Source organism: Mustela nivalis, assembly GCF_964662115.1.
Source record: "Mustela nivalis genome assembly, chromosome: 17".
In the NCBI taxonomy this organism is placed as follows: domain Eukaryota; kingdom Metazoa; phylum Chordata; class Mammalia; order Carnivora; family Mustelidae; genus Mustela; species Mustela nivalis.
The window spans coordinates 37,239,641-37,263,796 of NC_139036.1; the positions used below are offsets into that span (position 1 = coordinate 37,239,641).

Consider the following 24,156-nt stretch of genomic DNA (forward strand, 5'->3'; position numbering starts at 1 on the left):
TTTTTCCCCTGTTATACGCATTTTCAGATCATTTTTACCCAGTTCTAAAAACAAAAATCTTGTTGGGATTTCTGATTGTGATTGCTTTCAGTTTAAAAATTTACTTCGGGACGGACAGATTTGCAGTGAATATGGCATGATTCTCTATTTGTGGAATTATTTAAAGCAAGTCCATGTAGATAAATAAACCATAGAGAGAGATTATTTCCCTTAAAAGTTACTTTGGGGGCTTCAATCCTCAAGGGCTAACTGAGTCTCTTGTTTTATTTCAACCCACCACTGCTGGAACAGACCCAACTGCCCATAGAAAAACTGACTTCTTGCATAATGCTATTTGGCTCTTACATGTGTCTCTGTGTGGGTCCTTGGCACTCTTACCCACTTTCCTTTTTTTTTTTTTTTAAGATTTTATTTATTTATTTGACAGACAGAGATTACAATTAGGCAGAGAGACAGGCAGAGAGAGAGGAAGGGAAGCAGGCTCCCTGCTGAGCAGAGAGCCCTATGTGGGGCTTGATCCCAGGACCCTGGGATCATGACCTGAGCCGAAGGCCGAGGCTTTAGCCCACTGAGCCACCCAGGTGCCCCGCTCTTACCCATTTTCTTATCCCCATTCTACAGAAGGAGAAACAGGGGCTTGGAGAGGTAGAGTGACTTGCCAGGATGACACTAGAGCTAACAGTCACAGTGCTGGCCTGATGCCCAAGCTTCTTTCAGGAAGCTACTCTATCCTCCCCTCTTCCTGATCATTACCTTCCTCAAGGGCCATGGTGCTTGTGTTTCCTTTGGCATCTCCCCAAACAACCTGGACATCCAGGCACAAGGTGGCACTTGGTTTGGGGACTGCAGCCCAGGGCCAGTCTATTGTTTCCAAGGAAAAAGCTGTCCACAGATGACAGGCTCCACTTCTCATCAAACTGCCTTAGGGATTTAAAACAACAGCAACAAAAAGCCTTTCTCAGATGTACAGCCGCTGTCAATTGCTCACTCTTCCGCCCAGCTTCCTTGGGCTGTGACTCTGCCTGTCTGCACCTGACCCATTCTTCCAAGCTCAACTTGAATGCCTTCTCCTCTGAGATGCCTTCCTGCTATCTTCCTTCCTTCAGGCTCTTTTTCTCCACCACAGCGGGGTATGGCCCACATTCCATGGAATACATTCGCCTAATTATTGTGACTGTCTTTGAATAGCTAAATAGTTGACCTCTCTGAGCCTTGACTACTTTCTTTGAAAAACCGAAATAATGTCTGCCTTATAAGGTTGTTGTGAGTTAAAACAAAACAAAACAACAAAAAAACACATATAAGGATGCCTGGGTGGCTCAGTCATTAAGCGTCTGCCTTGGGCTGTGATGGTGATCCCGGGATCCCTGGATCGAGGCCTGAGTGGAGCTCCCTGCTCTGCGGGAAGCCGGCTTCTCCCTCTCCCACTCACCCAGCTTGTATTCCCTCTCCCACTGAGTGTCTCTCTCTGTCAAATAAATAAAGGAAATCTTTAAAAAATAAAAAATAAATAACATATGTAAATCATAGCCCTGGACAGAGTGCTCTTAAATGTGTAAGTCCGATGTTAGCGCTCTCAAACATATACCCACACAGCCCTGTACATTGCATGGGTTTTGTTTGTGTGTGTTAGGGCCATTATCCTTTCTACTTTATATAATAATTACTTGTTTTGACTGTAGGCTCCTTGGGGGCAGACACGACAGGGTGTAGTGAAAAGAAACAGGACTTGGAATCAAAAGGTTTGGGTCTGCCCCTATGGGAAGTAAGGACAAGTTACTTCTCCCTGAGTTTCTTCCTTAATTAAAAAAAAAAAAGCAACAGGGGCACCTGGCAGGTTCAGTCGGTTAAGGGGGTTAAGCGTTAGACTCTTGATTTTGGCTCAGGTCAGTCATGATCTCGTGGTTGTGAGATAGAGCCCCCTGCCCCCACCAGATTCTCTCCCACAATCCACTCACACGAGAGAGAGAGAGAGAGAGAGAGAGAGAGCGAGCGAGAGAGAACCATAAAAGTCACTGTATAGTCTCTTTTTGTACTTTATCACAATGAGATAATGGGTGCTCAAGGGCTTTAGAGATTGCCAAGTGCTAATGTATAATTATTCAATTGCCTTGTCTGGTTCCCAGAAACCCAGCACTGTGCCTTGTGCCTTGTTGTGGGTGGGTGTGGGCACAAGGATTTGTGAAATGAATAGCTCCCGCCACCAACTTCACTTGGTCTTCACAGTTGCCTTCTGAGAGAAGCTTTGATGTGCCCATTTCAAAAATGAGCAAACTGAGTGCCAAGTGGGTAAAATGCTTCACTTGTTCATTCATTCTTTCATTCAGCAGGCCTTTGAATGAGAACCACCATGTCTCAGGCACTCAGACACTGGGGATACAAAGACAAAATCTCTCCCTCACGGTCCAGAGTGGAGGACAGACACATAAAGATAAGTATAACACAAGGCAAGTTATGAATTACAGCTAATATTTATCAGGTACTTACTAAATGCTAGTCACTACAGTAAGCTCAGTGTGTTTTGCTCATTCAGTCCTACCCAGACTCTACCAGCTAGGCACCGTTATTATGCACATTTCTCACCTATCCATAAATAAGCATGGTAATTGCCTAAAGCTTTCTGGTAAACCAGAGGTCCTGCCTTAGGCACCACGCCCTATCACCTCTGACAGTAAGGTAGCACATAGGACATTATCAGAGTCCCAAGGAGGGACCCCTAACTAGCTCTGGAGTTCATGGTGGTCAGGGGAGGTTTCCTGAAGGACTAAAAATTAGCTAAGAAGAGGTGCATTGGGAAGCAAGGCCATTCCAGGAGAAGAGAAAGGTATGGAGGTGAATGCAAGAAAGACCTTAGGGTTTGAAGCCAGCGGCCAAGAAAGAATTCTTGAGACATCTTTGGTGCAAAAAGATGATTTTATTAAAGCGTGAGGACAGGACCTGTGGGCAGAAAGAGCTGCCCTGGGCTCATGAGGAGTGGCCCATCATTTACTTTCAAGTTGGGAGGGGGTTAAGGATAGCCTAAGTCTCAAAGGAATTTTGGAAGCAGGTTTCCAGGACCTTGAGGGGGCTAGCTATTGTTGGGAAAAGGTCATTTATTACTGTCTAATAAAACCTTAGTCATGAGACCCTTCAGATGTATATCGGTGGGCCATAGGCTTGGGGGATGATTGCCAATGTGTATGGGGTAGAGGGGTAGAGATAAAGGAAGTTTCCAAAGGAATTTTTTTTATGTTGAAGCAATTTTATAGGATCCTGGGGCCAGGGTGGAGGGCTGGGGGGGTGGTCAGGCTTCCTTTGCCCTCCAACAAGGTATTAACATGGAGGCAGCTGAGTTTGGAGAGGAATGTCACTCTGTCTGTTTTAAGGACTTAGCAGTGGGTTGTAAGTAGTAAGGAAATTTAATAATTTTTCTTTTGCCTTTGCTTCCTACATCAGAGGCCACCTAATGGAAGTCTACACAGCATCCCAGGCAGGGAGGGGCTGGGGATGGTGAGGAGACTGCAGAAGCAGGCAGGGACCAGTCTAGAAAGGAGAGTAGTCCATATTCTAGAGGTAGCCGGAGGTTTGAAAGGTTTTAAGCAGAGGAAAGACTTGGCTATATTTTTAGGATGATCATCTGGGCAGTTCGGTAGAGGTGGGTGGCAGGGAGAGAGACTCAAAGTAATCCATGCACGAGGTGATGGCGGCCTGGACAAGAGGCTGGGGCAGGGAAGAGGAGTTCAGAGAGATAAAGAGGCTGAAATTTCCGGATGATGATCATGTGAAAATTAAGTAAAGAGGACAAGGAGCAATTTTGAAAGACTTGCAGTTTTGGCTTCTAATCCAGGGGAATGGGGGTGATCTGATGAAGTCAATTTTGGATGCAATCCAGGTCTTCTGGCGCCCAGTCCCGTGCCCTTTTGCCTCTTGCCGCTGCCAGCGTCGGTAGCGAGCCCTGGGCCTTTGGGGAAAAAACCGAGCCTCGGATGGGCAACGGAAATCCTAGCTTTGAACGCCACCCTTCCAAAGGCGGCGGCCACTGCAATGCGCCCTCCTAGGCGCCAGATGGCGTTCCCGCACACGCCCGGGCTGCTCTGGCCCCGTCCGTCTCAGTGGCCGCGGAAGGTGACGTGGACACGGAAGTGGTCGTCGTCGCGGCGGCACGGGTGGGAGTGGGGCGCGGGGCTCAGAGTGCAGCGGACGGTCGGGCGGACGACGGCGTCTCGCACCTGCGGCGGCGGAGGACGCGGGCCTTGCCGTTTGGGTGCGAGTCCACTGAACCGACGAGCAGCTTCTCAGCCCGTCTCCTGCCCGTTGGAGCCCCCGGAGCCGGGACCGCTCGGCCGGCGTCACCATGACCAAGGCCGGTAGCAAGGGCGGGAACCTCCGCGACAAGCTGGACGGCAACGAGCTGGACCTGAGCCTCAGCGACCTGAACGAGGTCCCCGTCAAGGAGCTGGTCAGTACAGCCCCGCCAGGCCCAGGTGTCGCCCGAGACGGCGCTGGCCTCTGTGCGGGCCGCCTCCTTTCCAACGCCTCACTTTCCAGATCTTAAAACTAGGTGGAAGAAGTGGGACTTAGTTCCTGGGGAGTCCCCCTCTGCCCCCAGTTTTCTTCCTGGGATGTACACGTGTCACTTTGGCGCAGTTCCAGAAGATGAGAAGGCGCTGCCCGTTCGGTCCTGGGCTGTTTACGGGTCAGGGGTGAATCTCCCCTCCCGTCTCGGGAGCTTTCACAGCGCTCAGCTCCGTGTTTGACTCAAAGTAGGCGCCCACGGAGTGCTTGCTGGCTGTTCGGAGAATGAATGAATCAATGAATGAATGACTCCTCTAGAGAAGTAGGCCTCTGGGTAGACCTGGGTGTGGCCCGGAACTTTGCATTTCTAGGAAGAGGGCCATCCCAGCTGGCTGTCCCGGTCCTGAGACATCCTTCCTTGAAGAATGTGTAGTGTCACTGCTTGGTTGGCTAGTGCTCTTCCCAGCACAGCCTCAACTGGCTGGAATCCATCTGCCCACCCCACCACCCCTCTACTCTCACACTCCCAACCATGAAACTGAGACCTGAGGTCCCAGGAAAATCAAACTGGTCTGTTGCCAAAGTGGAGTTAGATCACAATCCCTGCTTTTCCCATCAGGTTTCCTTCCGGCACCAGCACACTGGGGTCACTTTGGGTGACCTACACTTTCCTGCCTTTAATGAATTACGTTTGCCTTTGGCGCTTTGCTCTGTAGTATGGAGGTTAGAACAGGTTTCCAGTCCATATTCCAGTTCCATTGCTTAAGAGCCACCTCCCTGCCCTTGGCAAGCTGGTTAACCTTTAAGCCCATAGATTTCCTCATTAATAAAATGGTGGTAATAGTTCCCATTTTACAGGCTTGTGAGGATTAAGATTGGAGTGTAAGATCCTTGGTAGGTAGTAAATGTTGACACATGCAGCTGTTATATTATTATTACTATTACATTATATACATATATATTTTTAAAGATTTTATTTATTTATTTGACAGACAGATCACAAGTAGGCAGAGAGACAGGCAGAGAGAGGAAGAAGCAGGCTCCCCGACGAGCGGAGAGCCCGATGCGGGGCTCGATCCCAGGACCCTGGGATCATGACCTGAGCCAAAGGCAGAGGCTTTAACCCACTGAGCCACTTAGGTGCACCTATTCCATTATATTTGAGTGCTAATTTTTAAAGGCCTTCCTAATTGTGGGAATTTTCTCTGGAGAAGGCTTCATGTCACTGAACCATTCCATGTGTTGGTCTGACATTGTGTTCTCGTTCCTTTTCCTAGGCTGCCCTCCCGAAGGCCACCGTGCTGGACCTGTCCTGCAATAAGCTGACTAGTCTCCCGGTAAGACTGGCAGGCGGGCATGCTTCCTTGTAGAGCCGTGATGCTTCTTGTTTGAGGGTGTTATGTCTTTAGAGTTGTAATTTCAGGACAGGCCTGCAGCCAAGCTGTGACTGAAGGGGAGCTTGCTGGGGGTGGAGTGGAGTGGTTTGTCTCAGCAGGAAAGGAAGCACGGTAGAGGTTTCATTCTTTAGAACAGTTGGAAGGTCAGGCCTTGAAAAACTAAAGTCGACAGAATGCTGGCTGATCACTTCGTGGGGTCATCTTTTTTCCTCCCTTATATTATTCCTTTGAAAGATAGTTTACCCTCCCTATTGTGGAGAGGAGAGGAGAGGCCATTCTGTAAGTCCCTCTGATTTCTAAGGAAAAAGCTGCTTATGAACAGCTTCCGTGTGTATCTTTTGATGAGGAACAGGAAAAAAGATGTGGCTTTTGGGGACTACTGTATTATTATTCTCCCAGCTCTTGAATTACTTGAGATGCTTTTTTGTTTGACACATCCAGCCTGTGGTCAGGTCCTTTCGATTTTTCTTGCACAACTCCCAGTTCTCCTCCTCCATTATATGCTTTGCGATGTCTTCAGTACACGGTCCTTAATCTGCGTAGGCCCCAGAGTGGTTCAGCCCTTTAGCCGCTCCTGGGTGACGGCCGGTCTGTGCTTCAGAGCAGCATGCCGTCAGTGTCAGGACCGAGTTTGTTGCCGTTGTTGTCTTTGCCAGCAATCACTCTGGCCGTGTCACTCCCTGCTCGGCTCCACTGGGCTCCGCTCCGGGATCGGGTCTCAGAAGTTGGCAGTTTCTTCTTTGGGTCATTAGTCTGTTCTCCTGTCAGTATTCCCCTTGGGCCTTGCTCATTATCTCTAGCATCTTCCCGCAGCTCAGCAAGAACCGTTTCTCACTGAGAAAGCATCCAAAATCCCACTGCTTCTAGGCAGCATTTCATGTCTAGTGAAAGTATGGTGGCCAGTACCTGCCGCCTGCCGCTGCTGTGCATGTTGTCCGCAGTCCCCCCGTACCCCCCCGCCCCGTGCGCTTTTCAGTCCGAGTGAGTTCAGCTGTTTGTGCCTTCCTTGGCAGAGCCGATAAGCTGGCAGTTACAGATCCCCAGAGAGCATGAGCAGTGCCTCTGCGCCAAGGTGGGAGCAGTACCGCAGATAGGTGCTGTCCTAGGTGCTGCAAAGAACAGAGAATGCCACTTTGTTTGATACAGTTTGTTTGATATGAGTGCCTGAGGGCGCTCCATTGTTTTAGGGAACTGGATGGTCCCCTTGCGCTTTGACTGCCCCCGTGGAAGGAGAGTACAGGGTGCCGTTGGGGGGCCGAAGAGGTCCCTTGTCCCTCCAGGAGCAATGTGGAGGTTGGGTTGGAGGGTGCACGGAGCATGAGGGAACACACACTTATTTTGTGCCGACTTGGTGCCAAGTCCTTGAACGGAAGCAGCTCACTGCTTCCCCTGCAGAAGTGCTGGTTGTCGGCTGCATCTCCTTGCAGGCAGAAGAGCTGGGGGCAGGTGGGGTCAGGCTTTCCACAAAGCTGCCTCCACCTCCAGGGCTCTGGCATCTCCCTCGGAGGAGTGGGCCCAGGGCTGAGGTGTTCCATGTGTGGGTCCTAGGCGGATTTCTGCGGCCTCACACACCTGGTGAAGCTGGACCTGAGCAAGAATAAACTGCAGCAGCTGCCGGCCGACTTTGGCCGTCTGGTCAACCTCCAGCACCTGGATCTCCTCAACAATAGGCTGGTGACCCTGCCTGTCAGCTTCGCTCAGCTCAAGGTAACAGTTCACAAACCAGTGTTTGGTGCCAGGTGAGGCAGAGGGCCTGGGGACGGGCGGGGCACAGCCGTGCACGTGGCCCGCAGGGACCCCACCTTGGTGCTGCCGCCTTGGAAGTCAGAGGCTTGCTTCTGGCTCCTTCAGCTTGAGGGGCTTGAGCAGCCTCTCTGTCCTGTCTCTTCAGAGCCTGAAGTGGCTGGACCTGAAGGATAACCCCCTGGATCCTGCCCTGGCCAAAGTGGCAGGGGATTGCCTGGACGAGAAGCAGTGCAAGCAGTGTGCCAACAAGGTAAGCATGGAGCTCCCCGGGGCCTCCCCCGCTCAGTCCCCTGGGACTCGCTGCTGTCTCCTCTTGTTTCTTCCCCTCCTGGGGCACCTGTAGCTGTTCAAGGTTTCCAGCATTGAGGTCTCAGTGAAATAGGGCTGCTAGCAGCCAGTCAGGTAGAGGGACCTTTGTTTGTGTGGCTTTTATAAGTAGAAAAGCTTCTCTGTTGCAAAACTTCCATTCTTAAGAAACCAGCACCTCAGGGGGCCTGGGTGGCTCAGTCAGTTACGCATCTGTCTTTGGCTTAGGTCATGGTCAGAGGGTCCTGGGATCAAGTCCCATATCGGGCTCCCTGCTCAATAGGGAGCCTGCTTCTGCTGCACCCCCTGCTTGTGCGCTCGCGTGTGTGCTTTCTCTGTCTGTTAAATAAAATCTTAAAGAAACCAGGACCTTGCCTAATCCAACATCACACCATTGACAGTTCTTTAATTGGACAAGAAGATTATCTGAGTTACGGGTATTGTAGGAATTTTGATAATAAAAGTGTTGTTAATATTCATAAGCTTATACCTGTAAGCAGACACATCCCGGGCAGATCTGACATTTGATTTCAGTCAAGTTGTCTGATGTAGGAGGAACTAAAGGCAGCATGGAAGACAGGCATCGCCAACAGGCCTGAAGATGCCTTGCACTTTTTTTTTTTTTTAAGAATTTTTATTTTTAGGGCGCCTGGGTGGCTCAGTGGCTTAAGCCGCTGCCTTCAGCTCAGGTCGTGATCTCGGGGTCCTGGGATCGAGTCCCACGTCGGGCTCTCTGCTCAGCAGGGAGCCTGCTTCCTCCTCTCTCTCTGCCTGCCTCTCTGCCTACTTGTGATCTCTCTCTGTCAAGTAAATAAATAAAATCTTTAAAAAAAAAAAAAAAGAATTTTTATTTTTAGCAAGAGACTGCGTATGAGAGGGAAGGCGCAGAGGCCGAGGGAGAGGATCCCAAGCAGGCTCCACTCTTAGTGCGGAGTCCGATGCGGAGCTCAGTCTCATAACCCTGAGATTGCTACCTGAGCCGAAATCAAGAGTCAGACGCTTAACCAATTGAGTCCCCCAGGCGCCCCACGCCTTGCACTGCATCTCTCTTAACACCAGCCACGGTCACTTTTTCCCTCCAGCTTTAGAACAGCTGAGCGCCAGATGGCTTACTTGGCCTTGTCTAGGAGGCATGAGGAACAGAAAGGACTCGAAACGCTTCAACTTTAAATGCTAGAATTAAGGGAAGTGGAATGGGGGCACAGCGGGTCTCTAGGCGAATCCCAGGAATACGGCCTTTCTTTTCTTACCGTTAGTTCAGGGCTTCTTAGAAAGTCTCATCTTGTGTCCCACCCATTGTCACAGGAGACCAGGTTCAAGGTCAGTGTGGCCCGGTAGCCCTTGGCAGAGAACAGTAGAAGTGATCAGTGCGGCCCCGGTGCTTAGGAGTGCTGTCTGTTCTGAAGGACGGCAGGTGCTGTGACCGACCACTCCTCCTCCTGTGTCCCTCTTGCTTTATGCTTCCCCTCCTGATCCTCATCGCCCTGGGAGGCATAGCTCCCTTCCGCTCCCCTGGCACACGAAACGCTCCCTATGCACACCCTTTTTATTTACCTACATGTTCATTCAACTAATAGTACGTTAAACTGTATGAAAGTGCCGATATTCCTCAAAGATTGTTTATTTATTTATGTATTTGACAGAGACATAGCAAGAGAAGGAGTGCAAGCAGGGGGAATGGGAGAGGGAGAAGCAGGCTTCCTGCTGAGCAAGGAGCCTGATGTGGGGCTCCATCCCAGGACCCTGGGATCATGACCCGAGCTGAAGGCAGATGCCTGTGAGCCACCCAGGCGCCCCTCAAAGATCATTTTTATTAGCACCAAGATGTTTAGTGTTAGCATACAGCTTCCAGAGCGAGCCCGCTACTGCCTTGTGGGTATGGTCTCTGAAGCCATGCTCCCTGGCACCGTGGCCCAGCACAGACTCTGGTGTGTGGCACACCGTTAGGCGTCATAGCAGAGTGGCTTGGGCCAGCCGGAATGAGGTCACTTGTCCCCAGGAGTTAGCTTAGACTTCCCCAGCTCTGACCTCGTGTGGGTGCATGGGCAGCTGTAGTAAGTGATAAGCTAGGAGCAGAGTACAGCACCTTTTAAAAATAATTTGTTAGCTGGATGGTATTTATCAAGTGCTTACTGTATGCTGTGGACTGGCACAGACGGATGGTGTCTGCCCTTCAGGGCTCATGGTCCACACTAGAGGCGTTGCTCCCGTTTCTGAGCTGACATAGAACTCCTGATGTAGTGGAGCCTGGGTGAAAAGAGACGTGTCTCAAACCTCTCTGCTCTTTATTTAGCCACCGGTATACCCCTTAAAACCACCAGAATGGTTGGTGTTTATTTAGTATTTGGAGTTCAGAGTGAGACGGTGACTTTGAACTTGGGTTGCCTGCCGCCATCAGGCTTGACCTTCGACAGATCTGCACTCCTTGTTGAGTGGCCATTGTTTAGTGAGCTTGATTCCCTTCCGAGAGGTTGCAGCAGGTTCAAGGCCTGGGACAGGGTTCCTTGTGGCTTCAAAGCAGGCTCTTGCAGGAAGCCTGAGAGGGGAAGTCACTTGCTAAGGTCACACGGTTAGGAAGTGGTAGAGTCAGGATTGCGCTGGGCTTTAAGCTTGCACTGTCCTCTACATCCAAGGGATACTAGCTTCTAAAGATACAAACAAACTAAAAAATAGTCTTTTCACCTCTTCTTCTACCCATGGCTGTAATGAGAATTTCTGGGGCTGTCGGAGTCAGAAGCCACCCATGATTAAGTGGACAAGGACTGGGCACTAGGGCTTTGTCTGCTAAGTGGGCTGCATGGTGCTTCCCTTCCTCCTAGAGGCTCCCTTGCTCTGTGTGCTGACATGAGTGGGACAGGCTCTGGCCCAGGAGCTCAGAAGACCTGTACTCTAAGCTGTGCTACTTTGAAGCCATGTAACGTGGACAGATCATCCCTACCGCCACCCCCCTGCCCGCCTTGGTTTTTTGCCTCGTGAAATGGGGAGCCAAGCAATCATTCATCAAACTTAGTATGGAGTGTCTAGCCGGCAGAGGGGACAGCAGTCTCCACCCTCAAGACCTTAGTGTTGAGACCAGGAGAGGGAAGGCGCCTTTCTAGATAGGGAGGCGGGGAGCTTGCATAAGGGAGCCAGGGTGGGAAGCTCGGCAGCAGAGCTGCTGGAGGCTGACGGGAGACCACATGTGTGACAGTAACTACAGAGCAGGACCCTTGATACACTCCAGTTGGCATCTGCTCACAGCTTTAGTGGCTTGGGCTCGAATGACCCGTTTGCAGCTAAGGCTGGTGGTGTAAGTCGGGAGACAGGGACGGGATTGCCTTCCTTCCCTCTGCGTTGCCTGGGGCTGTGCCAGCCTGAAAAGAGCAGGGGCCCCTTGGAGCCTCTGGAGTGGACGTGTGCTCTATGGCTTCCCTGGCTCCTAGCACTTCACCTCTCTCCCTCCTGCAGGTGTTACAGCACATGAAGGCTGTCCAGGCTGATCAGGAGCGAGAGAGGCAGCGGCGGCTGGAAGTAGAACGAGGTACGTGCCATCCCCCCTTCAGCTGTCTTCCCATCCTTCTGCAGCTGCTGACTCCCCTGTGGCGGGGGCTGGGGTCCCTGGAAGTGGCGGCAGAGCAGCAGGGGACTGTGTGGCAGTGGACAACGTCCTCTCTGTCCGACAGGTCTGTCTCCAGGCCTGGCTCGCTCACTGAGCTTCAGAGCTCTCCAGCCTGCTAGGAGGGTTAAGAGGCATCAGAGGTTAAATAATGTCAAGACCGTCTCCTTCAAGCCCTCCCCAGAGCTCCCCTCTGATAGGCAGTCCCTGTTCCTGTACCTGCTCAAGCCTGAAACTGGAAAGAAAGATAGCCAGGATTCCTTTGTTCAGTTACTCCAATATCCAGTCTGTTAGCAAGTCCTGGTGTGATGCTCCCTCCCTGCCAGGCCGCCCCAGGACTCAGCCCCCCTGCTGTAGCCAGTCCTGGTGCTTCCCAGCTCCGTGGCCTTTTGGCACACTTGTGCCTCCTCTGCCCGGCAGCCACAGTGATCTTTCTAAAACAAGTCAATCATGCTGCTCTTTGCTTACAGCATTCTGATGGCTTCTGCTGGAACTTAGGATGACATTCAGACATCATCCCGGGGCTAACAAGGCTCACCGTGGCCCCAGCCTGCTTGCTTCTCCCGCTCCGTCCCATACCCTGGAGAGAGAGTGCTGGTAGCCCTAGCCACACGAGCCCCTGCTGTTGCTGGAGCACACCGAGGCTGCGCTCACTTCAGGGCCTGGGCTGGGTTGCTCTTCCCTCAGCTCCTTACACAGCTGGGTTTGTGTGCTTCCTCAGGTCTGCTCACAGGTTCCCTTAGCTTTGCTGTAACCCCCTCAGAAGCACCCAGACTTGGTTCTCCATCCTGCCTGTCTCTCCCTCACAATCTCTCTCTGGCACACATCATGTACGGTTTGTTCACTTGTCTCCGTCTCTAGGAAGCTTTAGGCGCTGGAACCTGACTTGTCCTCCTCACTGTATCCCGAGTAAGGCTTAGTGGGCAGCGGGCACTTGTTGCTGGAGGACTTGCGGGGTTGGGGAGGGATGGGTGTAGTCCTGGTTCTAGGCGAAGCCTGAGATGGAGCCCAAGTGACTCCGGGCCCTTTTACATGTATGGTCCCATGATGCCATGTTTCCTTGGGCCACGGCTGCTTGACTTCCTGCTGCCATGTGCTCTCTCCAGGCTGGGTGTAAGTGCCCTTGGCATTCTCAGTGCCCAGCTGGAACTTGGAGCTTCTTTGTACGTGGAAAACCAGTGGAAAGCTCCAGTACTTAGCATACTGCTCTTCAGCCACATTATGGGTCAGATAGGCTTTTAAGCTGTTAAGGGACTTTTAACTCCCTAATTTGTGGCATTCTGGCTTTGGAAAAATGTGCTTCATGCTTCCAAATAACTCATTGGGAAGTGCATTTTTAGAAGCCGGTGATTTCTGAGTTGGGTACTGGATGTGAATGCACTTGAACCGTGAAGTAAATCAGAAGGCGCCACAGACTCCTGAGGTGAGGTCTGGAGTTTACCCTCTGACAAATTGTTAGTCTTGCTTTCTCAGCAAAACACTTCCATCTTCTCTCACGGTGAACTTGAGAACTCACTTTCTCTTCTTCCTTGGCCTTCCCATGCCACGTTCCTTTTTGAGGCTGGGAGGATAGGAATCCCACAGAACCCACACCCCTGGTGTCTCTTCTCCTGACAGCTGAGTTGTAGAAGGCTGTCACTCGTGTGCTTTCTGAACCCTCCAGCTCGTCACCCATGCCCCTTGTTACGTCTCCCTAATCTCTCTGCTGCTCGGGGCTTGGACCCCTTTAATCCATTCAGTAAACCCTGAGAGTGGCTTCCCCGAGAGCAGAGAGACTGCCTTTTCCCCTTAATATAGCTTAAGTGACCTGCGGCCTAAGGGAAGGGAGGCTGAACCCCAGCTTTTAGTTCCTCGGGAAAGCATTCTTACAGGTTTATGGGCGAGTAGTCATTTCGGGGTGTATTTTCCGGTAGAGGCCGAGAAGAAGCGGGAGGCCAAGCAGCGGGCTAAGGAGGCTCAGGAGCGGGAGCTGCGGAAGCGGGAGAAGGCGGAAGAGAAGGAGCGCCGGAGGAAGGAGTACGACGCCCTCAAGGCAGCCAAGCGGGAGCAGGAGAAGAAGCCCAAGAAGGAGACGAATCAGGCCCCGAGTACGTGTTCGCAGTCACAGGGCTCCTGCTGGGGTGCAGTGAGGGCAGAGGAGTGAGTGTGTGAAGCAGCCCCCGTGGTCAGATTGAGCAGACTCTGAGGCCCGGGGAAGCTTGGAGGGTTTGGTGGCTGGGCGTGGGGGTCGTCCTGGGGAGCAGGTGCTCTGCTGCCGTGTTGCCCCAGGGTGTTCCGTCAGAGGTGGCTGAGAGCCTTCCCTGAACAGGGAGCTGCCCTTCCTGTCCGGGTTAGATGCTAGAATCACAAGGCGAGGACAGTGCCCTTCAAAGCCCCTCACGTCGTCTGTGACTCTGTGATGTGCAGGTGGCATCTTGAGTGCCAGTACCGTCCTGGGGAGGCTGGCACTGCCTCTGCTTCTCTCTCTAGGTCGGAGCAGAGTGCTCGCTCTCTTTCTGCTTGAACACCAGCGGAATCCTTTGGCTGTGTTCAGGGAGCCATGTAGTATAAAAAACACGCTAACGTTTTGCCTGAATGTGTCCAGTTGAGTTGGTGAGGTGATAACGGCTCTGTGTGCAGCGGGGGGTTGCATACCCTCTGGGTCAGTGGGGGCCCCCAACAGAGAGGCAACTGAGGGCGGAAGGAGCCCTGTTGGGTGGGCCGAGGCCAGGGGCACTGCTGCTCGCCCTTGCCGGCCTTGAGCAAGTTGCCTAGCCACTTTTTTGTTACCTTGTGTAAAACGAGGATCGGACCTCCTTATAGGGCAGCCTTAAGTGAAAATCTATGTGACAGGATCATGCAGTTCTTGGCATGTGGGCACTCCGTCAAGATTTTTAAAGTTTGGTTTAAAACAATCTCAAAACCAATTTTTTTAAAAAAAATTAGAAATGCAATATATATATGTTCATCCCAGAGAACTAAAAAAGTTCCATATATGTCTCAGAAAATGGCAATCACCTGTAATCCCCCACACCCAGCAGCAGTCACCGTTGACAGGGTGTTAGCTCACCTTCCCAGGTGGTTTTTAGGATTATTTGAGAGAGTGAGTGAGCAAGTGTGCCCACAAGCGGCAGCGGCAGAGGGAGACTCAAGCAGACTCCGCGCTGAGGCCGCAGCCCAATGCAAGGCTCAATCCCATGACCCCGAGATCGTGACCTGAGCAGAAACCAAGAGTCGGCCGTTTAACCGATGTGCACCACCCTGGTGCCCCTGGGCTTTCTTTTTATGTGCCTCCTCTTCTAGAATAAGGACATGAACAACAATAACAGATCTCCGGCCTGTTTCCCCAGATGGGCAGCACGCTACCCGTGCTCAGTGCCCCCTGAAAAGCCTGTCCCCTGACCCCGAGGGTCACCCCAGGGACCGCGAGCTGCATGAGGCACCTGGAATGAGTTCTCGTTCCAAGCAAGCTCCCTGGGGAGCCACTGGGGGAGGACTTCTGCCTCAGTCTCCATGTCAGCAGAGTGTATGAGAACTCAGATGTTCCTGAAAGTTTCTCTTCGGGGCCTGGGGGTCTTCATTGTGGAAGAGGGTGGAGCGGGTCCGCGCGGGGAGACGAGTGTCGCTGGGTACAGTGAGTGTCTCCTCAGACTGATGGAACTTTCTATCTGCGGTGCCTCTGTCCCTGCAGAGTCCAAGTCTGGCTCTCGGCCCCGCAAGCCACCTCCCCGGAGACACAGCAGGTCCTGGGCCGTGCTGAAGCTGTTGCTGCTGCTGCTGCTGTGTGCGGCCGGCGGGCTGGTGGCCTGTCGGGTGACCGAGCTGCGGCGGCAGCCCCTCTGCACCAGCGTGAACACCATCTACGACAATGCGCTCCGGGGGCTGCGTGGCCACGACATCCTGCAGTGGGTGCTGCAGACCGAGTCTCAGCAGTGAGCTTGTCCTCAACACCTGCTGCCTCCCAGCCTTGGAGCTTGGATTCCTATGGAATTGGGTTCTGCTGGACACAAACGTCTTTCTAGCATCAGATCTACCTGCCGTCATCCAGTGGCTGCCGATTGGTACTTGAGATCTCCTCTCTGTAGGACTTCTTTGTTCCTTAGTCAGGGTTCCCTGGTGGAATGAGGAGAAGTGGGAGGTGGGGACAGTTTACCTGCATGCCTAAAGGAATAGGCTTGGGGTGGGCAGAGGAAAAAAAACGGCCTTTTCTAGTTGTTGCACAAAGCTGTGTAAAGGCAAGGCTCGTTTCTACTAAACGATCAGGTCAGCTGTCACTACATTTATACTTTTGTATGTCACAAACCCTTTCTTTCATTCCTCCCTGCGTAGCCAGGGCAGATCAGGAGGCAGTGCGATATTGGGGACGAAGGGAACACCATACTCAGCAAATCTAGCCTAAATTGGGGGGCGGGGGAGGGTATACCTATTTTCTTAAGGACCTCAGACATTTTAATGACCATACAAAATCTCAGGCTGTGAAAGGGACTTCAGGACCATCCATTCCATTAGTACCACGTGCAGACAGGGAAACTGAGGCCTTCCATGACTTGCCTTCGGTCTCCCAGCTAGTTGGAGGCAGAACTAGACTCCTACTCCAGTATCCTTTCTTTCCATCACTTTGCTTCCTTAACAACGTCTGGAGAGAAGAGAACTCGCCCCAGAACTGAGCAGTCTCTCGGCTGGAGTGCAGACTCTCAGGATGGTAGGCAGCTTTGTGTCCCACAAATAGGATTCTCCCAGCCAGGAGGGTCTGGGGCAGCTCCTACGGCGTCCTGCCCCGACTCCTGTGGCTTTCACAAAACGGTCCAGGCTCCTTGGCTCTGTTAGAGCATTAACTCCCTGGTTGCCAGTAAACAAGGAGGTGGACCGTCACAAAGCCATTCTGTCTGTGACAGCTGTCGGTAATCGGTGTGACAAAGTCAGAGACAGCCTGCAGACTGAAGTTTCATAGGGCTGGAGGTTTAGCGTTGTTTGGGTCCCAACCTTAGCACTGTTTGGGTCCTGTTCCTCCACAACAAAGGGAAACAAGTAGCACCATGGAGTTGGAAAGTAGCGCGTTTACAAACAGCTAGTGCAGAGAGGGGGAGGGCCATCTGTTCTCCTGCCTGCCAGATGCAGCCTCTTCTTGCTCTGTGGCCTCTTTGCACAGAAGCCAGAGGAAGGGATAAGATGTGGTTGTCTTGGTGCTCATTCACTGAAACTCCCAACTATAGGCTGCTTGTCTCCTCCTCAGGAGAGCAAGATCCGGTCATAATGCAGAGATAGAGGGTGGGGCCCAGCTTTCAGCCTTTGTGGCTCACCTGGATGGGACAGCCACTCCTGACTGTCCTCAGACTGGAAGAGTGACTTGTGCCCCCCCGACCCCCCGTCCCCAGATATTTCTGCTGCAGGGACCCACACCTTACTCAGAAATCACTACACATTCCTTAGTCTTCCTCCAAGCTCCAGAGCCATTGGTACAAATGCTTTATTGAAACAAAATAGATAGTATGTGAGATGAGATGAAGAGGATGGGGAGTCAGCCCAGGGATCAGACCCCCAAGACCCAGCAGGGGGGCTGGGTGAGAGGGCGGCAGGGCACACCTGGCTCCCTCCAGCCAGCCCACTGAGGGAAGTTCCCTCGTGATCTCGAGATTTGAAGCTGAGGTTCTTGTGGATTTCTACAGTTATTAAACACGTGTCTGAGTGGTCTGTCTTTGTTCCTTTGTGTTTGGAGGGCTGCTGGGGTAGGGTGACTTGTGCACAGCAACGGAGTTTCCCTGGGAGAGGGACAGTCCATACTTGTGAAGGTGAACGCAAGATCTCAGCCGCCTGTGCCAAGATGTCAGGGAGACTCTGCAGATTCTGACACTCGGGAAGGAGTCTCTTGTGAGCCCGACCCAGGCTTGTGCTTCCAGCTTCTTCCCATAGTCCTCTTCCGAGCTGAGTGAGGTGGAAATCTCCAGCTTCCCCAGGGCTGGCCTCAGTCTGCACCGTCTAAAGAGAGATCTGGCTGCAGAGCGGTCATCTGAAGGTAGACGCGCCTGGATAGCTCTGGTCCAACCCGGCGGGACGTAGCAGTCACACCTTCCCCACGGCGTACCTGTATGTCTGCGAGCAAATTCTGACGTTCTTGCTCCGACAGACACCGCCTATAAGCCTGAAAGTGGCAAATGACCTCTCGATACTGTACCACCCAGAGTCACACCTGCATCAATAAGGGGGCAAGGAGCTTGGGGGTGGGGTGGGATGAGAGCCTGTCCTCTGTCCTTGAGTCACTGTTCAGATTTCAGCAGGCCTGCACTGCTGACTACCGGTGCCCTCCATGGAAACTGCCTGGGGAGTCCACTAAAGCCACAGGGCACTGGGGGTGACCACTGGAGCAGCCTACCTGGACCAGGAGCTGGGGGGAGGGATAGGCATCCACGATGGCACTGGCCATTTCCAGGCTGACTCGGTTCAGCTGCTGAATCTGTCTCCTCCACACCAGCATTAGTCCCCTGCCCGTGCGGTCCACCTTTGCCCCTCCAGACCAGTCACTCTCTAGGCAGAAGGAGAAGCTTGTTTGGTCTCGAAGCTTCCTGTGAACGGCAGTTGAAGAGCTGTGAGTCACTCGTCACTCCACCTGTCCCCTTCGCTGGGAACTTAAACACCCTCCTTCCACAGACCCTCACGAGCGCCTCTTTGTTCCCAAGCCATGCTAGTTGCTGGTTCCCTTAAAAATGACATCTCGTCCTTCTCATTGAGAGAGAAGGTGCCAGAAAGGTACCAGCTTGTTTCCCATGTTGACACTGGGTTAGTGGACAAGAGGCAGTGTGCACAGGGATAGCCACTAGGGATTGGGTGTCAGGCCACCTGGGAGTCTGGTTCCACTTTTAACTTGCTAAGAGCTCAGTCAAGGCAGTCTTCAGGCTTCTAGTCCCGTGGGTAGAAAATGAGAGACTTGGACTAGACTGAGATCCCCTACTAATTCCCCTACTAATTCTGACCATGAACACTCCCAGAGCTCAGTAGGCTGAAAGTTTGTTTTATGAGAACTTACAACATCGTGACTTGACTGGGGACGGATCCCGGTAACCTGGCTCACAGGTGACCCAGCACCAGCTGCGGGACACGAACTTACAGAGCAGCTGGTGCAGTGTGTTTTAAGGGGACTGGGCTTGAAGGTTCCTCACCAGCATCCCCAGTACAAGGCTGGGTCTGCCCAGCACCAGCCTCACAGACAACCACTGGTGGCAGAGCTCAGAGGAAGAGGACACAGCGGGGCCCAGCAGGGGGCCCGAGCGTTTCATGGCACTCACTTGAAGGGCGCCTCAGCCACAGCCTTGGTAAGTGCACATGCGAAGTCGGCCAGCTCTTTCCAGGTCTGCACCAGTCGGGCCTGGGCTCGTGTGTGCAGCTGCAGATCCACCAGCGCCTACCCCCGCAAGAGCAGGACGGGTTGGAGGGGTGGAGGGAAGCTTGTCTGAGGCTCCTCCCTCACGCCTGCTGAAACTGCATCCCAGCCCCTTGGCTCCCTGTTCTACCCCTTCTCTCCTACTCAGTGCAAAGGCAGAAAGGCGTGTCCAGCGGGCACTTGCTCCTGATCTAGAGCAAATCGGGTTCAATGAGAGTAGGAGCACTGAAGTTCTTACCTCTTCCACGTCTACTCTCGACACCACGTGCCCTGCGCTGGCCTCTGGTCGTCTCTGCTGCTTCTCCTTGGCCTGTTCCCTATCTGCCACTCCCTGCTTCCTTCTTCTTGAGGAGTTTGGAGCACTAGAACAGGGGAGGAAAATTAAGAGAACAGCAGCTCCAGGCTGAGCTCGGCAGAAGGGCTTGGAGAGGGGGGCCCAGATCTTGGATGAGTAACGTCCCCCTGGTGGAGCTGACCCTTTGCATGCTAAGTCTCGAGGACCGCTTCAAACCTGAAGCATTTCTCCTGATCCACAATAACCAGGGACAGAGCTTTCCCAGCTGCCCTCGCCGTGGTGTTGGTCACAAAGCTCCGCAGTGTTTCCTTCCCCTTCTCAGGTCCGCCCACACTTCCCTGCATGAAGGGCAGATGCTGCGTTAACATCCAGTCCCTGGAGGTGGCTCTCTGTCCCATGCCTGGGTGCCCACCCTGCTCTGCCCACCTGCTTGAAGTTCCGGATCATGGACACAAACGCTTCTGCCGGGAGCAGCACCAGGACCATCGGTTCCTCGACCCAGTCTTCCTGTCCATCCTGCCAAAGGACCCGGAACCCAGCACAGGGAGGCGAGTCAGCAGGTGCTCAGCACCTGTGAGAGAGACCCAGGCCTTCGGGGTGAACAAACGCACCCACATCAGCCAAGCCCGTTTTTGTATTATTCTTTTCCTTCTGGAATGAAGCCTGGTGGCAAAAAAGAATAACCCGTGATCCCGTCCTTCCCCAGTCCTCAATTGTCCAACCTTGGTGTGCCACGTCTCAGAGGCAGTGAAGAAAGGAAATTGAAATGGGCTGAGAACTGCCAGTGTTCCTGTGCACTCTGGATAGGGGATTTGGGGGGGGGAGGGAGGAAATTTCCAGAGGGTTTTGTGCAAAAAGGTACTTGGCCTTTGAGGGCAGAGGCTGACTAGGAGCTGAGTGGCCCTTAGAGACACACAGGTTGTATGTGACAAAGACAAGAGCCACAAGGGAAGCTGCTGCCTGGGAGAGCCCGTCCTCTTCACCACCGCCACGGGGCAGCCTCCTGCGACACATGCCCGCAGCGGTATGAGCGACTGGGAGCAGGGCTCATGGGGAGGGTCTTCTCACTAGGTCCCTGTAAGCAAACGCTAAGACCCACAATACAACGCTAAGACCCACAATACAATCAAGAGTAGCGGGAGGAGCAGGGCCTCTAGTTCCTGCTCAGCCACCAACCGGCTGGGACCCTTCACACAGCTTTCAACTTCTCCCACCTACCTCCCCGCCCGTGATGCGGGGTGAGAAGTCCCTCCGTGTCGGAGAACCGCCACAGACACGGGAGGGAGAAGGCGGGAGCGCCTTGAAAGGTAACTGCAATATGAATACAAAGATTTGCTAATACCCCAAATTAAAAAGCGTCCAATTGCCCTAAGTTACTGAAAAAATTATGAGATCCAAATAAGGGGGAAAAATTTTGTTTTAAGCAGTCTCTATGCCCAACAGGGGGCCTGAATTCATGACCACGAGATCACGAGTCTCACGCTCTACTACCTGTGCCAACCAGGTGTCCCGAGAGAGGAAAAAAATCTTAATGTTTCATCTAGAGAACCTTATAAATGAGGGGTTGAGTATTTTGGATTCATAGATAAGAGGAATGGAAGCCAAAGGAGCTGCAGAAACCTCAGGGCCAAGGAAAGAACATTTGCTGTGTGCCTACTATGCGCTCCGGAATTGGCTACCTCAGTCCCCTGACATGGCGCACCCAGAGGGATGCAACAGTGTCCTCGTTACACGTGAGGCCCAAAGAGATGCAATAATCTGCCCAGGGTCATAGCCATAAAGCTGTGGGGCCCGAGATTCAAGCACAAGCCCGCCATGCCCAGTTAGAACCAGGAATCCTATGAAGAGTATCTTCCTTCTGCCCCGCGGATCTGCTCTCCCTCTTCCCACTCCGCTCTCTGCAGGAGACCACATCACCAGGTCCTCCAGTGCAAATGGCCAAGTGGGAACGGTGGGTGGGAAACCCAACAGGAGACTGGAGGGAGGGAGGGAAAGCGGGAGAGGGGAGTGAGGTTGTTTCCCTAGCTCCCTCGAAATGGGTCACTTAGGCTTTGCTGTGTTCTTCTATAGGATATCAAGCTTCTTTCAAGGGGGTCCTCTCTACATTTCTTTCTCCTTCAGGATTCTGGTAACCACTTCCTCCCCTCATCCCGCCAGGCCTAAGCATGGTAACAAACATGCTAGTGGTCCTCTACCAGGGCCGATTTTTCCCCACAAGGGCGTTTGGCAACTTGTAGACATTCTGGAGTGTCAGGACTAGGAGGGTGCCACCGGCATCGAGTGGGCTGAGGCCAGGGAGGCTGCTCGACATTCTCCATCACACAAAACAGCCCTCACAACAGGGAATTATCCGATCTGAAATGCCAACTATATCTGAGGTGGAGAAATCCTGAGCTGGTGTTGTCATTACCGTGAGAAGCCATGTCGTCCCTTGTAGTTGCCCTGTAACCTGTCCACGCTTTAGGACACTGTTCCTTTCTAACATCTTCCTCAAATTATCCTAAGTTGAGCATGCCAGTTGTTTTCCTGCTGGGACCCTGACTAACATTCTTTAGAATGAAAGGGCATTTATCAGGGAGCTCAAAGGGGGAGGAGATATCAGCCCGAAACCTACTACCTCAGCTGGCGCAGCCCTTCTCCTCCAGGTGATGCTGCAGGGCACGGCCTGGGCCTCGATCACACACCGGCACTCCATGGACTGCAGCGCCCCGAGGAGCTGGCCTCCCCCTTCCATCTGTAAAAGCACTGCAACAAATGACGGGAGAGGGGCAGTCAGGGGTTGGCCCAGAAAGTGGGGACCCCAGCACGGGATGAAGACAGATGCTAAGAGGACCTGGATCCAGCATCACGACCACATGCTTTAGGCATTCCTCAGGCCTCTGAGCTTTCGGCCTGTTAGCCACGGCTGCCTTCTTGGTCCTCTCCTGTTGTTCCAGGGTGCGTTCCTTTGGGCTTGCTCGTCTCCGCGGCTGGCGTCCCTGCGAGCTGCTCCTCTGGACCTCCTGGCTAGGCTTGGTTCTCTTCTGAAGTGGGGGGACCTCAGCATTTGTCCAGCTGTTGTTCTGGATAGGGCAGGTAGCTTTGAAGGCTGGAAGCTGGTGGCATGGACTGTCTCCCGCAGGGTCCTTGTTATTTGATGCACATCTCTCTGAGGTGTCACGGAGGGCAATATCAAGGACCTTTGGAAAGGGTTCTTTTTTCCAGTCACAGGATCCTCCTTCACTATTTTGATGATCCCATACACTTTTAACTGGGGAGCTAGAGTCCTCAGGGCTCAGTGGCTTGCGGGTCAAAAACTTACATGCAAGCCTCTCGGCCAGGGGAATTAATTCTACCTCATCCTCACTTCCACTGCTTAGCACCCTCACTGGCTCTGTTTGTGTGATGGATTCAGCTGTGTCCGGGGTAGGTGGTACATCTTTCAACCTTGGTGATGGAGGACAGGAGGCTTCAGAATCCGAGGTGTGAACCACAACAATCTTCTCCTCCCTCTGAGACTGCCTCCTCTTTGTTGAAGACGGTTCCTTCTTCAGGAAGGCAAATGTTGGCAACTCTTCAGAGTCGCTCTCACTGGAATCCAGTGAGAGCGATGACCTCTGTAGAGCCATCAATGCGTGCTGTCCAATTAACTCCCTAAAAGGAAGAGAGGAGACACATGCGGTACTGAACTCAGTCCCTTAGACGTGTTCTGTGGCCAAACTTTATGGAAATACACACAATATAGAAACAGAAAAACAGGCTATGGTCCCAACACATGCACTCTGGAACTCAGTTGTCTGCAGTCTAACAGGACTCCTCAAATCCCTTCCAGGTCAAGGTGACCTAGAAACAAAGTGGCGATTACTACTGGAAAATGTTAATGCAGTAGTAACAAGACTCAACACCACCCCCTTATTGATCTCTGCATTTGAAATGCTCATGTTAAATCCTCCTTTCTTTAAAAATTGGGATGTAACTCACATGCCATAAACTTCTCTTTCAAGTGTACAGTTCAGTAGTTTTTAGTCTATTCACAAACGTGTGCATCACTGTCTAATTCCGGAATAGTTTCAGCACCCCCCAAAAAAATCCCATAGCCATTAAGCAGTCCTTGTTCACTTCTCCCTCCCCCAATTCCTGATAACCACAGATCTACTTCTGTTTTTTGTGGATTTACCTGTTCTGGATATTTAGTACAAACAGAATCATACAGCGTGTGATCCTTTGTGACTGCCTCCTTTCACTTAGCATGTTTCTCAGCGCTCGTTTATGTTGTGGCGTGTGTCAGTACTCCATGGTTTTTTACCGCTGAATAACATTCCACCGCACAGATAGGCTGCCATTTGTTTCTCCGTTCAGCACTGCCATGAACATTCATGTGCAGGTTTTTGTGGAGATAGGTTTTCAATTCTCTTGCATGTATACCTGGAAGTCCAACTGCTGGGTCGTGTACAAGAACTGCTCTTCGAAAAAAAGCTCACAAACACTGTAGGTGTGACCCCGGATGGGCCATGTAACCTCCCTGAACCTCGCTTTCCAATTTAGTAAAACAGGGATGATAACAACACCTATTTCATAAGATTGTTTGAAATAACTGAAATCGTGCATCTACAGCGCTTAGCACAGCACGGAGCCCACAGTAAGCACTCGGTAAAGGACGCTGCCAGTCTGGAGGGACCTCCCTGTACCTCGCCGGAGTCCCGCAAAACGAGGTTGCGTGCCGGACGAGCCCGGCGCGTCCACACCGCGCGGCAGAGCCCCAGACGCCCTGATCACCTGCGGGGCGGTGCTCAGAAGTCCGGCCCAACCCGCCGCCCGCCGCCCGCCGCCCGCCGCCCGCCGCCCGCCGCCCGCCGCCCGCCGCCCGCCGCCCGCCGCCCGCCGCCCGCCGCCCGCCGCCCGCCGCCCGCCGCGCCAACTCTCACCTGCGACTCTTCGCGCCACTCTTTCAACTGCAGCGCAAGCCCCGGAAGCAGATCGCCCGGTACCG

At 52.7% G+C, this 24,156-nt stretch overlaps 2 protein-coding genes across 3 annotated transcripts; one reads left to right on the forward strand and one right to left on the reverse strand.

The window, feature by feature from the left end:
- Positions 1 to 2,327: 2,327 nt before the first annotated feature.
- On the forward strand, positions 2,328 to 17,208 carry LRRC59 (leucine rich repeat containing 59). Its single transcript, XM_082704676.1, has 7 exons — positions 2,328 to 4,438; positions 5,772 to 5,831; positions 7,440 to 7,598; positions 7,783 to 7,887; positions 11,391 to 11,463; positions 13,452 to 13,625; positions 15,209 to 17,208. Exons 1-7 carry the CDS (start codon positions 4,334 to 4,336, stop codon positions 15,451 to 15,453), a joined length of 921 nt encoding a protein of 306 aa, XP_082560802.1. The 5' UTR covers positions 2,328 to 4,333; the 3' UTR covers positions 15,454 to 17,208.
- EME1 (essential meiotic structure-specific endonuclease 1) lies at positions 16,967 to 24,140 on the reverse strand. 2 transcript variants are annotated; one of them, XM_082704675.1, is made up of 9 exons: positions 24,092 to 24,140; positions 22,021 to 22,820; positions 21,805 to 21,932; positions 19,614 to 19,703; positions 19,404 to 19,525; positions 19,131 to 19,254; positions 18,798 to 18,913; positions 17,888 to 18,077; positions 16,967 to 17,656 (listed from the first exon to the last, which is right to left on the reverse strand). In XM_082704675.1, the coding sequence occupies exons 2-9, from the start codon at positions 22,793 to 22,795 to the stop codon at positions 17,480 to 17,482; spliced, it is 1,722 nt and encodes a 573-aa protein (XP_082560801.1). In that variant the 5' UTR covers positions 22,796 to 22,820; positions 24,092 to 24,140; the 3' UTR covers positions 16,967 to 17,479. The 2 variants fall into 2 exon arrangements, with proteins under 2 accessions (XP_082560801.1, XP_082560800.1); XM_082704674.1 differs by lacking the exon at positions 24,092 to 24,140 and adding an exon at positions 23,344 to 23,564.
- Between the last annotated feature and the right edge of the window lie 16 nt (positions 24,141 to 24,156).

Coding starts and splice junctions, on each gene's coding strand:
- EME1 (XM_082704674.1), bottom strand. CDS start 23,417: ATGCTAAGTGAAAGGAGGCAGTCACAAAGGATCACACGCTGTATGATT. Junction 22,821..23,343: donor GTACTAAATATCCAGAACAG/GTAAATCCACAA, acceptor TCTTCCTTTTAG/GGAGTTAATTGGACAGCACG. Junction 19,526..19,613: donor TGATCCGGAACTTCAAGCAG/GTGGGCAGAGCA, acceptor CCCTTCATGCAG/GGAAGTGTGGGCGGACCTGA.
- LRRC59 (XM_082704676.1), top strand. CDS start 4,334: ATGACCAAGGCCGGTAGCAAGGGCGGGAACCTCCGCGACAAGCTGGAC. Junction 4,439..5,771: donor AGGTCCCCGTCAAGGAGCTG/GTCAGTACAGCC, acceptor TCCTTTTCCTAG/GCTGCCCTCCCGAAGGCCAC. Junction 5,832..7,439: donor ATAAGCTGACTAGTCTCCCG/GTAAGACTGGCA, acceptor TGTGGGTCCTAG/GCGGATTTCTGCGGCCTCAC.